At 42.1% G+C, this 15,111-nt stretch overlaps 1 protein-coding gene across 3 annotated transcripts in view; it reads left to right on the top strand.

Annotated features, from left to right (window-relative positions):
• Positions 1-15,111, top strand: part of SKA3 (spindle and kinetochore associated complex subunit 3) — a 574,705-nt gene that overhangs the window by 210,977 nt on the left and 348,617 nt on the right. For all 3 annotated transcript variants that reach the window (XM_078657087.1, XM_078657088.1, XM_078657086.1), the window contains exon 7: positions 370-545. In XM_078657087.1, the coding sequence (XP_078513213.1) occupies positions 370-545 (176 nt within the window). The remainder of the gene's footprint in view (positions 1-369; positions 546-15,111) is intronic.

Raw genomic sequence — 15,111 nt, 5'->3', positions numbered from 1 at the left:
GAAAAGTGTGCGTTCAAGGTGAAAATATGTGTATTTTAGAATTTAGAAGATGATGTTTGGAGAACAATGGTTACATTTTCAAAATATATTCTGCATTCAAAGTTGATAAAACCTTTCTTACCTTACTTCTGAGAACCCTGCCTGATGTACTGAGTAATCATCTCCGACAGTCTTGCATGGGAAGGCCACTAATGTACTGGTGTCTGCTGTGGTCACTATATAACACTGGTAGCTCTGCATGATTTTGATTGAACACAAGTAGCTCTTATTACTGAAAAGGTTGAAAACCAGCTACAATGTCAATTCATAAGTATTTCTTTTTTATTGACGTAGAATACACCCTATAAACCTGGTATGTTTGTATTTTAGACGATATTCGTTCTCCATCTGTACCAGCCTTCCGAACGCCTGGTTTGAAAACTGCCAAGGAGGAAGGCACAGTATGTGCAGCAACACCTAAACGGGAAGACCCAGCCGTTTCCGATGACACGTCAACACCGTCACTTCCGCAGTTTGAAACCCCCTGGCTGAAAAAATGTGTCCGAGTAAGTCATTGTTTAAAAACAGTTTAACAAATAGTGAAAGGTGTGCTTAGTTTGTGCTGGAGCTTTCCAGTGCTCAGCACCGGCACTTATTTTACCGGGCCGGGTCTATGTTATTTTTCTCCTCCTGCAGATCGATGGCCCGGTAATAATAAAAATAATTTCCTGCTCTTCTGTTCTGTGGATGCTGCCTGGTATGTTTCATGGGAAGTCCCACCCTGGTCCAGGCATACTGAAAGTGGAAGAGCGTGGTCATCACGTTAGTGATGTCACGTCGTGATTGATTGTGCCTGCCTTTCACAGAACATTAATTAATTTTCGGTAAAGAATGGCTGAGGGCAGGCTTTTGGCTGAGCTTGGGTACGGCAGGCTGGAAGTGTGCAAGACTGCTCATAAACATTCTACAAATACAACATCCAGCATGAGTGAAAATATACGAGCACCGGTGCAGTCAATACAGGTATAATTTTGATATATTAAATTTACTTGAACCACAAAAGCAACGAGAGCCTCACGCACAAAAAATAGATAACATAACTATCTGGCATTAGGCACGTTCTTCTAATCTCCTGTCACTCGTGCTGAGGGCCTGCGCTTTAGATTTATCGTAGGGGCCACTGCGTGCCCTGCACTTGGTCCTCATTCAGTGTCACGGTTGAAATGTAATGACAGCGCCTCAATGTTGGGTGTTGTTTTTAAATATGCCCAGTTTTCCTTTTCACTTAAACATGTAACATATTACCTTATGATACTGCACGGTGGGGGCAGAAGAGGGGTTTCTCACTCTCAATTTTCACAGTCCAAGTCGACCTCAGCCATTTACTGAATATTTGTGACATATGCGAGACTCTGGGGCCCCTCATCACATTCTGCTGGGACCCCATCATTTTGTTTCTACACCAAGAGAGCACCCCATAATTCAGAACTCTCCTGAAGGTTGTTGTAGACAGCATCCTCTGGAACACTGACAAAGACCCGTTACTGGGTTCTCACCTGCTGTGGCTATAATATAAACCTCACCTGGGTGACCAGATGTCCCGGACATGGTTGCAAAGAATTGTGATGTATTTCTTCTTCCTCCCTTTCCATCCGTTTTTTGAATAATTAACTTGTATATTGTTTCGCACAAGATTATTGAATCGTAATGTATTTGGCAATTATTCTTTCTGACGGTATGTATATGCTGGAAAAGAATGAAAAAAACATTGTTCAACATACGTTGTTAATTATTTAAATGCAATTTTTAAAGTGTCAGATTTTTTCAATATGTAGTATTCGGGGATGATGGTAGTCAAACGGTCTTTGGTCTCAAGGATGGATCGGTTGGCTCTGGATGTTTGACAATCAGTCCAGGACAGGATGTCAACTCTGCAGCAGGGAGTTGTATCTTCTGGGATTTCTCAGGTCACCCAAAGAACTATATGCCCTTGTTGGAGGGAGATGAAGAAAGGGAGAGCAGAGGAACGGTTGCCGATAAGCCTTTGAGATATTTATTCCAATCATTCTCTGTATTTGGAAAAGTGATTTGGAGAAGATGGTTATAGTTGTTGGTATCACCTTTGATGCCCTGAGACGTAATAGGACATTTAGCCCTACCTTTCTGAAGTTAAGAGTGGGAAGCTGGCATTTTTATCAGCACTGACCTGGAGCTGTCTTTATTGGAGCATTCGAAGTGCTCATGGCCCACCACTAACTACAGTGTGCACGTGCTGCTCTGCACTCAGTCTAGGTCAGTTTGTGTTGGTCGGCGCTTAAAATGTTTTTTTTGGTGGCTTACAAAGGTTGAAAGCGTATTTCTATGCCTTTATTCTATGTTTGGCACATACGCATTTGGATCCGGTGCACACTTGTTAAAATGTAGAATGTTTAGGACACACTACAGGCAGACCTGTGCCAACAAGCCTGAAGTGCACAAATTCTAAAAGGAATACGTAATTTAAAAATATGGCATTCTTTCTATCTTCACATGGAGTTAGTTAATTTGTGATGTATTTTTCAATACTCAAGTCAATGTGAGTGGTTGAATTAAGGAGTTTTGTAAGTGGACATGTTGGTAGCGCTGGCATTGGCGCTCCTGGCGCCAGATGCATCAATCTGTTTTGGCGGCGCATGCACCAAGCTCAAGGAGGTGGGGGGAGCTTCATGGTCACATACACTCTGAAAGAACTAGGCCTTAGAACTAACATATGGCACATGCTCTCACAATGCATGACCAAATGGCACCTCCCCCAAGCTTGCCACTCAGTTTTATGGTGTCCTAAATCGCTATTGTGTGTCTTGGATAGCACAGCTATGCATTCATGAGGCAGGCCAAGAACGATACAGCCCTGTCACCTCTCAACTTTACATAATTAATTACTCTATTTTTAATAAAGCAGAGGTGTACTCTTTCTTGCTGTTCCTCAGTATTTGCTTTTCTTCTCTTCACACCTTACTTCTTCCCTTCTCTCCATTCTTCTTTCACTTTCTGCCCTACGTTCACGTTTCCTCTTAATTGCCACCTCCCCTCATTAACTGCTTTCTCATCATGTTCCACTCCAGTCTTGCACTCCCTATTCCTGCTTTCCTTACTTCTCTTCACATTCTTTGTCTACTGTATCTATCTTTGCCTTCAGACCTCTTCTCCTTCCCCACTCTCTCTTTTATGTGTTTCCTACTTACTCATTTCTTGATATCCACTCCAGGAATCAGTGTTTGTCCTCAGGGTCATAAATTTAAATCTTGGTGTGGCAACTCAGTCTTTCTTATTTCTGAGGTTGATAAAATGTGTGCCTATGAGCTGGATAACAACATTTTAAATTCAGTGTCAAGGCCCCCTTTGGTGAATAGGTGCTGAACAAACATACATAGTATGTTAAGGACACAAATTTATTTCAATCTTTTGTTTTTCAATTTCTTTTCAATATTACACTATCATTATTCTCTCTGTCCCTCCTTGACCCAGTACCTTTCATACTCTTATCCATTCCCCTGACCTCCTTTCTTTCCTTCGTCCCAACTTTTTCCTTTCCCTTTTTCGCTTCCTCTGCACCTCCTTTCCCCTCTTGATTCTTGCTTCCTTACACCCTAATTCCATTCTTGCTTCCTTACACCCTCATTCCATTCTTGCTTTCTTACACCCTCATTCATTCCCCATCCTTCCTCCCTTGGTGCATTTTTTCCTTCTTTCTCCATTCTTTCCTTACTTTCTTTTTTCCTTCTCCTTCCTTCTTTTCCTTTTCCTTCTTTTCCTTCTCCTTCCTTCATCTCTTTTTTAATTTCCTCCTTTCTTATCATCAACTCTTCGTTATGCTTATCTTGCTCCTTTTCTTTCTTTCTATTCATCCATCACACATCATTTACTTCCTTTCTCTCTCTATTCCTTCATTTCTTCCTTTCACATTCTTTTCTTATTTCCTGCTTCTTTCATCTGTTACTCATATATGTCCTCACTCCAATGCTCCCCTTCCTGCCTGCATTTGTTGCTGCCTTCTTTAATGTATTTCTTCCTTCACCCCTTCCTATCTTTTAAACAGCACAGTACAAGCACATTCTCTTTAGTTTGCAAAACTGCCTCAAGTCTTCTAATGACCTTTCCTAAAGCTGCACTTTGAGAATTACATACATTCACTAATTTGAGTTCACTTTTAAGTTGTTGTCATAGGCTTCCCATATGTTACATTATGTTATGATATATTGATTTGTGTATCACCCGAGAGGGTATCCAAGCACTTAGGCAACTGTGTAGGTTTGAGGTCCCGGAGGTGCTTCTGTGAAGAGCCAGGTCTTCAGCTTCTGGCAGATCTCAGGAGGTGGCTATGATGTATTGAAGCTTGTGGATGTGGGTGGAGCCTCTGGAGGAAGCGAGTGTAGCCAGGAAAATGGGTGGGGCCTCCTAAAAAATTAAAATTAAGCACTGTAGTGTTACTACTTGTCTCATTTGCTGTATATTTCGGGTTGGTTTCATCATAGCGAAAGAACTTTGTGCGACTCCGTATAATTTAAAACTGTGTGTTAATAGAGTTACAACGACCCTATAGCAGCCAAACGAATTGGATGAGTAAAAGGATTTGCCTTTAGCCTGATAAAAATGTTTTATAACACTAAAAAAAAACTTTGATTTGGAGGGCTAAAATTACGAATTTCAGGGAATCAATAAAGCAGCTGCAATCTGACCCAATGTTGAATTGTTCAAAATACTTCGAGAATGAACAAAAATGTCTTAAGTCGCAGCGTGCAGGTTGCTTCTCTGGATTTTTGCAACTCGCATCCAAGTTATTTTGTTCATAAACAAAAACAGGAAAACTCGCCCGTAGACAGCGGCTCATTTAGCAGCTGTCAATCAGACACATCAAACATGATCAAAGCCGTCTCCGCGTCCTGCTTCAACACCCTCCGCATGCTCCGCAGGATCTTCAAATGAATCCCTCCCGACACGAGAAAAAACGTCATCCAGGCCCTCATCACCAGCAGACTCGACTACGGGAACGCCCTCTACTCAGGAACAACAACCAAGCTCCTGAGACGACTTCAACGAATCCAGAACGCCTCGGCATGACTGATCCTCGACGTCCCCCGACGCAGTCACATCACACCCCACCTCAGAGGCCTGCACTGGCTCCCCATCAACAAAAGGATAACCTTTAAACTCCTCATCCACGCACACAAAGTCCTACACAACACCGGACCCACATACCTCAACAACCGTCTCAGCTTCCACACCCCCACCCGAAACCTCCGCTCAGCCAACCTCGCCCTCGCCACAGTTCCTCGTATCCGGAAAACCACCGCCAGCGGCAGATCCTTCTCCTACCTCGCCGCCAAGACCTGGAACGCTTTCCCCACCAGCCTACGACAGACGCAGGACCTGCTGGCCTTCAGAAGACTCCTCAAGACCTGGCTCTTCGATCAGTAGCGCCCCCCCCAGCACCTTGAGACCCTCTCGGGTATGTAGCTCACTTTATAAATGCAGTGATTGACTGATTGATTGATCAGAGGTGTAAGGTCCCATTCGCTGGCAAGGAGGAAACCGGGATTAGGTCACAAAAATCCAGTACATCAAATGAATCACATCAATAAGGGGATGTTAAAGTTTGAAATGCATCGCCCTCCAGATTTTCCCACATTTTCCAGTCCATCCCCTCGATTTGTAAATCAACACCATGCATCTGTCAGTTCCGCAAATCCATACTCAACCTCGGGAGCCCGTTTTTCGTATAATGTCTTTCAACATGGAGAAACTCTGGGTATATAGAGAAGTCAGCATTCCAGGAAAGTTGGAGTTCCCCTACCTCATTGATTACTAACTGCAAGTAGTCCCTCAAAAACACATTGAGCTACCGATGGGCCTTTTCTTTGTGTCCTGAATGCTTAAAAATAAACTAATATTGAGCACTTCTGTTTAAAACAAAACCCTCTCTTTTTAACCTAGTATTTGTGACCGAATTATTGCAATGAGAGCATTGAGAGTTGTGCAAAATTATTTGGAGCACAATTCACATTTAAACCAAGAAATGACAAAGGGCTGACGGTGTAAAAAGGTCTCAAAGCAGCCAATGTACCAGTCAAACAGAGTATATGCTACTTCATCCATTTGCGCCCTTTGATACCTTCAACCACTAGTAAGCCTAGCAGCCTGATTTGGGTTCTCAGGAGCTCTTGAAGATGATGTGCGGTGCCGGTGATGGACGACCTTCACAGCAGATATGTCTTGTGTGAATTTAAGAAGTATAAGTTACAAATTTGCTGGTGACTGCTGCATATTTTGGTCTTAGTATTATTGTGAGCCTTAGCTGGTCTATATGGAAGTACATAACTATGTAATTCCACAGCAAACCATAGTTCAGCCTTTCTTAGCCTACCTACATATTGAAAGCAGTTTGCTAGTTGCGCTATTTTCAATACGTAGGTTATAAGCTGAGGATTGTGCTTGAGAGTGCAATTGTTTTCTGGGCTGTCTTGCTGGGATGTAGGTGATGCAGTTATCAGGGAAATACCCTTGTTTTCAGCGGTCTTCGGAAGTGTATGTGTTTCGGGTGTTGGCTGGTAGCGTATTCCAGAGTTTGGCAGCTTGTACTGAGAAAGCAGTGTTTCGTACGGATTTCATAATGTAAAGTGGTATGATGATAAATGGTGCACGTGTAGAGAGCAGTGTTATGTTTGTTTGTATTGCTTGTAGTTATAGTGGTCCTTTTCCTTCGGAAGCTCTGGGGACAATGCATAGTGCATTGAACATTGTCCCTCTAGCTATAATTAGTCGGTGGAGCGATTGCGGGGCTGGAGTCATGCGTTCTGTTGGGTGAAGGCAGAGAAGAAGCCTTGCGGCTGCATTTTGGTTGAGTTGTATTTTGCATGTGATGAATGCGGGTGCGCCAAGATGAAGCTTGTTGGCATAGTCACGCTTGGAGATGACAAGTGTGGGGATAAATTGCAATTTATGTTGGTATACAAGGTATCATAAGATGCAAAGTATAGTTCTATTGTAGAAGGTACTCTTGAGACGTTGTTAAATGCGGTATCAAGGATAGGTCTGAGCCATAGTTACTCCTAGGTTTCTTACTCGTCTTGATTTTGTTGCAAAGGCTCCATGTTTCTTCCTAGAGGTTGGCCATGGTCCCATGATTTCAGATGGACGGTCCTCGAGCAACCCAACATTCCAGAACATGTAGCAGATATTGCAAGATATCTATTCTAGAAAGAACAAAAATGGATTTACAAAATGAACAGTGATAAAGCAGGCTTGAATGAAGACATTCCATGGATGTCTCTCTAATTGTCCCCTTGGTACAAGATGTAATTGAGTGTACGTTAAGTTTTATGGCACTCCTTTTTCATCGAGATTGTTCAGACCAAGAGGTACGTTCTAAATGGCAGTGAGCATACAGAGTTAGCAAGACTGCGTGGACTGACTCTGTAGGTTGATACAAAAAACAAGTAAAACCTTTTCACTCTCAAAGACTTGAGTGGTTTTTTGTTTTTCAACTACACGGGGTTTCATGTGGTAAGGGTGCTCGATACTACATCTACTAGTGCCTTAAAATCAGACATACCCTGAAACAAGTCAGTATTCATAAGACTCTGGCGGTTTTGTATTTTTTCACGCATGTGGTCAAGGTGCTCGATTCTACACCTAGTAGTGCCCAAAAGTAAACAAGATAATTCCTGAAACAAACTACACTTCCCGTGATTTGGGTGGTTCTGTAGTTTTTTAGTCCGGTGGTTCCGTGAGTCGCGTGTTATTTTCCTTAATAACAAATATAGATGACACGTGAAAACCGGTGTACCAACGGAGAGGCCAGTTGTTGAAAAACGATCGTATTAAAAACGTCACTGAGGAAATGCCTGTTGTGATCTTGTTTTTAAATAAACGGAAGTTTGACACTTCCAAGATATGCGGAAAGGCCTGATTATAGGAACTTATATCAGGGAATTGCATACTCGAACAAAATTTCTTGGCAGAACACGATCTTGTAGATTTGGCTATATAATAGTTAACAGCATTCCCTAAAAACGGACAAACCCTGAAGTAAACTACAATTCCCATGACTCTAGCGGTTTTGTAGTTCTTTGATCATGTGGCGCCGTGAGTCACGTGTCATCCCCGTGATTTTTCCAACAATAAAGATGGATGACACGCATACACCGGCGCCCACCCCTGCTAGCGCAGAGGGACGCCCGGTGTACCGACGAAGAGGTCAGTTCTTCTTAAAAAGCGATCGTGTCATTACTGGGGTAAGGTTCTTTGTGATTCTTCTTTTTTTTTTTTTTAAACGGAAGTGGAAACAGTGATACTTCCAAGATATGCGGCAACGCCCGACTACAAGACTCTATATCATGGCACCGCATACTTATAAAAGGTCCTTTTTCCTGGCATAATACGGTCTGCTGGTGTTAGTAAACTTGGCTAAATAACAGTTAACAGCATACATAAATGGCGGCAGTGCACACGAAAGGAATACCGCAGTAGTGCACAAGATAGCCATTTGGTGTTATGATACGGGGTAGTAGAGTGCACAAACAACCATAATGCGCTGCTACTTCTTCTGACCGGGTCCTTTGTTAACATCTGACATGGCAATACACAGAAATATATGATGAGAGCTATGAAGACCATTATCTAGGTCTTTTCCTTTTGTTTTGTCTTGTTATCAGAGCAGTGCTCCACACACCTGAGCTGCTGCCAGGTGGGGTGATGATATTGCCTCCTACCAAATAGGTAAGCGAGCTTGAACTGGGATAATGGAAACTTCACCATATTCATTTAAAAAATTGCATGTGATTGGCACTTATGATTTGGACATATTATTAATGTTCATTCTTGTGTGGCACTGATGTGTTGTCTGTGTTTGGTACAATTTTATTTAACAGGTTGGAGAAGAACAAGGAATACCCAATAATCACACAGGTATTCTTCTTTTTTATTGACTTTGCAGTAGCTGTTAAAATCTAGGTCCTGATGAAAGCAGTGACGTATTCATAGTCACCGATGCTGAAACATGTTGACCCTACTTGCAGGTGGATATTTTGTTAAATCTGCCAGTTGATTTACACATATATTTTTACGGTTAGGAGAATTGAGAGAAACCATTAAATAATTTTCCCTCTACTCAATTTCTACCTAATTTTAATACACTTCACGTTTACTCACATTTATGCACTGCAAAACAGTTACCCAAATTTATTACAACATTTTTTGGTCCCACCCATCACATAACTCATTATTATTTATACTGAGTCTATTTGTCACGATAACATCTAGTGACCGATATATACGAAAAAACTTTCTCCTGGGTAAGGAGAGCCCAGATGATGACTAGGGCGGAACAGATTGGGAACTGATGGGCACTTTTTCCCAATTTAGGAATTGTGTGCTTTTTGTTGCACTTACTGCACTCTTGTCTAACCTGGCTTCACTGTACCTTTTATAACACACATCAGAATCCCATCTTTTTGACCCACAGACATTTCTTTTGTTGTTAATACGTAGCACTAGGGCATGTGTCTGATAGGGTCGTTAATCTAGCCCTTGGATCCTATTGCTAAATGTTTGTTTTTTGGTATCCATGTTTCTTTGGTCATATATGGCGGTAGGTTGGCACTTTTTCCATTGTCTGCAGATCAGAATGTCTGTCTTTGCGATATTGAGATGTAGGTGTTTATTCATCATCCTTCTGTTTATGGCACAGAAGCATTCATCAAGTTTTAAATAGTAGACGTCTCCATAGCTATCCATTTTAAAAATGACTTGGATGATATCTGCATAGTTGTATTAAGTGAGGTTGTATGATTTAAATTGATTTCGTAAAGGAGTAGGTAAATGTTGAATAATATAGGGAATATGATGGACCCCTGAGGAACACCACAGTGTTGTGTGTGAGTAGGTGATATAGGTAGACTGCTGCATTTTGTCTGGGAGATAAGAAGCACTCCATTTCAGAGCATTTTCCCAGATCCTAAGATGATGGAGTCTTTGTAGTAGTGTGTGGTGGTGGACAGTGGCACATGCAGCTGATAAATCCAGAAGCTACAAGGCAGCTACACTGTTCTTGTCCACTGTTAGTTTTAGATCCTCCCAGATGGATATGATGGCTGACTCTTTGCCTGGTCTGAAGCCGGACTGTTGCTGTTACAGTTAACCGTAAGTTCTGTGAAATTAGCAGTTGAGAAAACACTTCTCTCTCAAAATATTGTCCTAAGAATGGTCCTTTTCATAGGGGCCTGTATTTTTCTGGTCCATATGGTTTGAAGTTTTTCTTTTTGAGGAGAGGTCAAATGTAGGAGGTGTTTAGCTAAGGTGGAAATTAACTTAGTTCCAGGGACTTGAGTAGGCATCTGGTTTTCTCCCCTGCGCAGGTTGAGCGAAAGATATCTTTAAAGGTTTAGTTGAACTAGATCTAAAGGAGATCCTGATGGTCTGACTGCAACAATAGTCCGTCATAATTCTTTATTGCATAATTAATTAAAATCTTAGCAATGTATGTACAAAATCATGAAAAACACATGTATTCGCGCAAATTCTTAAAAACTGGATTAAAAATATACAACTTGCTTGGCCACCATTAAAACTGTTCAGCAACTGACAATAAAAGGAGAGATTCCAAGTTCATGGGCAAAGACAAGGTGAAAGTCGATCATTATTTTATAAAAATGTTATGGCTGGGTAAAAAATGCCTTTAGTGGTATTGTCTTAAATGCTGAATATAAAATTAGAGAAAATAAGACACAAATAATACCTGGTTTTCGATGACTACTTAGTATGTAAAACATAGATAACATTTGTAAACTAGTACTTAATGTACATAGAACCGGAAGGGTATTAAGGGCCAATTGTTCAAGGTTGTACAAAACAATGGATCTTTGCTCTAGTGATTTAGGCATTACTCCGACTTGTCAGTGTTTTTAAGTAATGTTTGTAGAAATGTGGAGAAGCGTGGCTCAGTGGTTAGAGGCGGCAGACCCGGAAGCTGAGATCAACCGTGGACCAGGGTTCGATTCCCTGCCTCGGCGGGTCTCGGGCTCAAAAATTCCACGGACTCGACAATTCTCGCTCTGGTGCCTACTCAACTCACGGGGTCACACTCTGCGACTCTGGGCAATAGCTTGCTTAATCTCCACTACGGCCCCTCGCAGCGGGATGCCTGGCTTTCACCTTGTGGACACCCTGCCGGGGTTTCTCACATGGGAATACCAGGACGGGTTCCCTAAGCAAGCGCCGGGACGCTTACGGGCAGCCGTGCGCTTTACAAGTCCAATACATTTACATTTACATTTACATTACATTTGTAGCAGGCTAGTATACTTGCCAAATTTGGCCAAGTCGCTTGGCTCCATTATGTTAAAAAACAAAATCGTGGTTTGATATCCACAGAGTCTGAAGGCACATCAACCTTGCAACCATGATATGTTTTAAGCATGCCTTTCCAATCGCGCTACGAAGATATGACTGTGGTATCAATTATGGGGGGGGGGGGTCTTGAGTGTCGTATAAAGTGGCCACTGCATTAAATACAGGAGAGCTTTTTACTTTTAATTTTGCCAAATCAGCAATCTTTGACTGTATCTTTATTTGTCGTTTGAGGTTTTTTTTGAAGGCAGAGTGTGATACGTTTATTTAACACTGACAGATCTATTTGGAGTGTATTCACTGATTTGATTAAATAGGCTGACCAAGGATTTGACTAAAGACTGAAGATCTGATTGAGAATAGATTTCATGGTATGCGGGGTAGCATTTACGGTCCTATAATAATGTTTTAAAAACTCTCCTATTCTGGATTACATTTGCGCTTCTTGTATAGAATGGGAGTCTAAAGCTTCTCATGTGTGCTTGAAGTTGAAATTTGTCAAGTGTCCTAGTAAGTTGTTCCGGGGAGGCGTTGTGGCCATAACTAAGTGCTGGTAACAGGGAGGCCTGGATGACACTTCGAATTGGGATTGTAGATGGACTCTCTAGAGATGTGTTGAGCTGACCTAATCTCATGGTAATCAGCACAGCCTTGTTTTTTAAGGTGAGTTACATGGGTTATGGTTCCTCCCATTGTTGACAGCCACACGCCCAGATAGTTATAGGCTTTAGCCAATTGGTTTTTAGGGGGCACACACTCCAGGCAGTGTTTACTTTCTTATTAATTCATCCGAATACCATGACTTTTGTCTTTGTAACGTTGATGATCATTTTATTTACTTCATTATATTTAAGGAGTTCACGCCTTTATGAATCCCTGTTCTCAAATGGTCTAGTAGCACTATATCGTCTGCGTATTGTAATAATCTTATCTTGAAAGACCCAATTTTTGGTGGAATCTGGTTTGGGTGTTTTAGGGGTGGTTTAGGGCCGAGAATATAGTGGCTGTATACAGGTTAAATTAAAGAGGGGCCAAGATGCACCCCTGGTTGAGTCCACTGTCTGTTATTATTTTCCATGTTGTGACAGTTTCAGAGAGCTTAATCTTGACCCAGGTCGAAATGTGTAGTGACATTATTGCCTGTAGCATGGTTGTTTGCAATGCCCCAGTCCTGTAATTTCTGCCACCATTTTTTCTATCCACTGAGTCCAAAGCAGATGAATATTCAAAACATGTGTGTAAGGGCTGGTATTTGCAACTTAGGGATTGTTTGATTAAAAAAGATATGGCCACAATATTATCTGTTGTTGATTAATTGGTCCTAAAGCCGGTCAGGTCTTTTTCTGCCACCCACAACTCTAGATCTTTCAGTAGGAGTGAGGCATGCCCCTTAGCTTCAATGTCCAACAGGGCATGAGGCGGTAATTGCCTGGATCCAGTCTGTCTCCCTTCTTAAATATTTGGTGGAGTATTGATCCGCTCCAGTTTTCAGGTATGTGTCCTGTTGTAATGCATGTTTGATATAGTGGGAGCAGTATGGGGGTCCATAGATCTATGTTGGTCTTAAAAAGGTGGGCTGAGATGCCGTTTGGGCCTGGCTTTCCTGAAGATCCAATTCTCGACTGGGTACTTGAAATAATTTGTGCTGTAAAATTCGAGGCTTTATTGGGCTCCACTAGATCTGTACAGAGAATAGTATTAAGCAAGGGACCAGGTGTTTTAGTTACTTACTGTTTGTTTATGTGCTGTATTCACTGTACCTCCTCTGATTTATTTATTTATTTACCTTTTTAAAGTTTAGCATAGCGTGACCAAGCCCCGAGGGGTATCAGAGCGCTTCACAATAATGGAAGGGGAGAACAAGATAAAAGGGGAACATTGTCGAAGCAAGAGAGGATAACATAATGAGCTAATAAAAATGTACAAGGATACGCACAAACATTGCTTGGTATGGTAAGGTAAACAATACTGGGTGCTACAGTTGTTAGGCCAGAACAAAAACCATGTAGAAAGCAGAGGGCCAATGGTCATTTAAGGCAGAAACCTGTTCATTAGGGTTTTTACTTCATGTTTGAAAGCAGCTGTGTAGGGAATTCTGTGGATATCCGGAGGGAGCGAGTTCCAGATCTTCGGTGCCGAACCAGAGAAGGCTCTGAGCCTTGTTCTCTTTTTGCGAAAAGTCTGGGGTTTCAGTAGTAGAGAATTTGCACTTCTTGATTGTCTGCCCCCACCTGATAGTTCAAGTTTTTGAGCCAGGTAACCAGGGGTTTTGAGGTGGAGGGCTTTGTGCGTCAGACATGCAATCTTTAGTTCTTGCTTCGTAGGGTAACCATTTTAGAGATCTTAGGGTTGGGGAGATGTGATCAGTTCTTTTTGTATCGGCGATCAGTCCAGCAGCTGCATCCAATGAAGCCCTGAGCAGGGCCAAGGTTTTTTTGGGGAGGCCTCAGTGTTGCACTACCATAGTCTAGTCTCGGCAGGACACGCGCTTGAACCACCTGTTTGAAGTCCTCTTGAAGGAGGATTGGTTTTAGGTTTCTAAGAAGCCTCATTTGGTAGTTTGCACCCTCACACATCACACTAATGTTTTTCTTCATGTTCAAGTGGGAGTCTAGGGTGATTCCAAGAGATTTGGCTAAATCAAGGGGAGTAAGAGAGGAGCAGTTGAAGGTAGTGAGGTGCTTCATCCAGAGGTCAATCTTGGGGGTGTGCTTAGGAGGAGATATGAGGAGGAATTCTGTTTTGGCGGTGTTGAGCAGTAGATGGTTCTCAGTTAGCCAGTTTTGGGTAATCATCAAGGAGGAATTAAGTGAGATGAAGTCTTCTGAAGAACTGATTTTCAGGTAAAGATGGGTGTCGTCCGCATACATATGAAAATGAATGTTCATGGATTTAAGAGCGTTTGCTAGTGGTTCCAGGGAAATATTAAAGAGTATGGGAGAGAGTGCAGACCCTTGCAGGACCCCCATGGAGACTGTAGATGGTTGGGATAGTGTATGGTTCATCTGAACTCTTTGGGATCTATTGTGAAGGAAAGACGTGAACCATTGCAGTACCCGACCGGAGAGGCCCATCCTGTGTTCTAAAATGGCTAAGAGGATATCGTGATTAACCGTGTCGAACGTAGAGGAAAGATCAAGGAGGATTAGTAGGCAGGATTCGCCATTGTCTAACATTTTTAGGATGTCATCCTTGATGTGAAGGAGGTCGGATTCAGTACTATAACTGCTCCTAAACCCAGATTGATGTTGATCCAAGAGATTGAAAGTCTCAATGTGCGAGCAGAGTTGCGATTGGATGTATTTTTCAAGGAGCTTAGCTAGAGGTCAGATCTGTCCGCATCAGGTTTTTTGAGAATGGGCGAAACCTAAGCCGGTTTGAGACATTCTGGGATCTTGCCTTGAGATAAGGAGGCGTTGACAATCTTTGTCCAGATGGGGATAAGGACAGCCTTGATTTCTTTTAAGACCGATGAAGACAATTGGTCGCTGAAGTGATTAGAGAGGTTAATGTTCAGAAGAGTTTTGTAGATGTTGTTTTCACTGAGGGGAGAAAAGGAGCCCCAGGTGGCCATGTTCTTGGTGTTAATACTGGTTGGCTTTAGGCTCTCAGTAGGGCAGGATCAGTTGCACTATCAGGTGAAGTAAGTAGGGCCCTCTTAGATTCAAGATCAAAATTGATGAGTTTTGTTTTTTCCATAAAGAAGATAGCCAGATCATTGCTTGAGGGTGAATTGTCTGTTGAATC

This window comes from Lissotriton helveticus, chromosome 8 (genome assembly GCF_964261635.1).
Source record: "Lissotriton helveticus chromosome 8, aLisHel1.1, whole genome shotgun sequence".
Lineage (NCBI taxonomy): Eukaryota > Metazoa > Chordata > Amphibia > Caudata > Salamandridae > Lissotriton > Lissotriton helveticus.
Note: the sequence above shows the minus strand (reverse complement) of the source record. Positions and strands in the feature narration are given on the sequence as shown.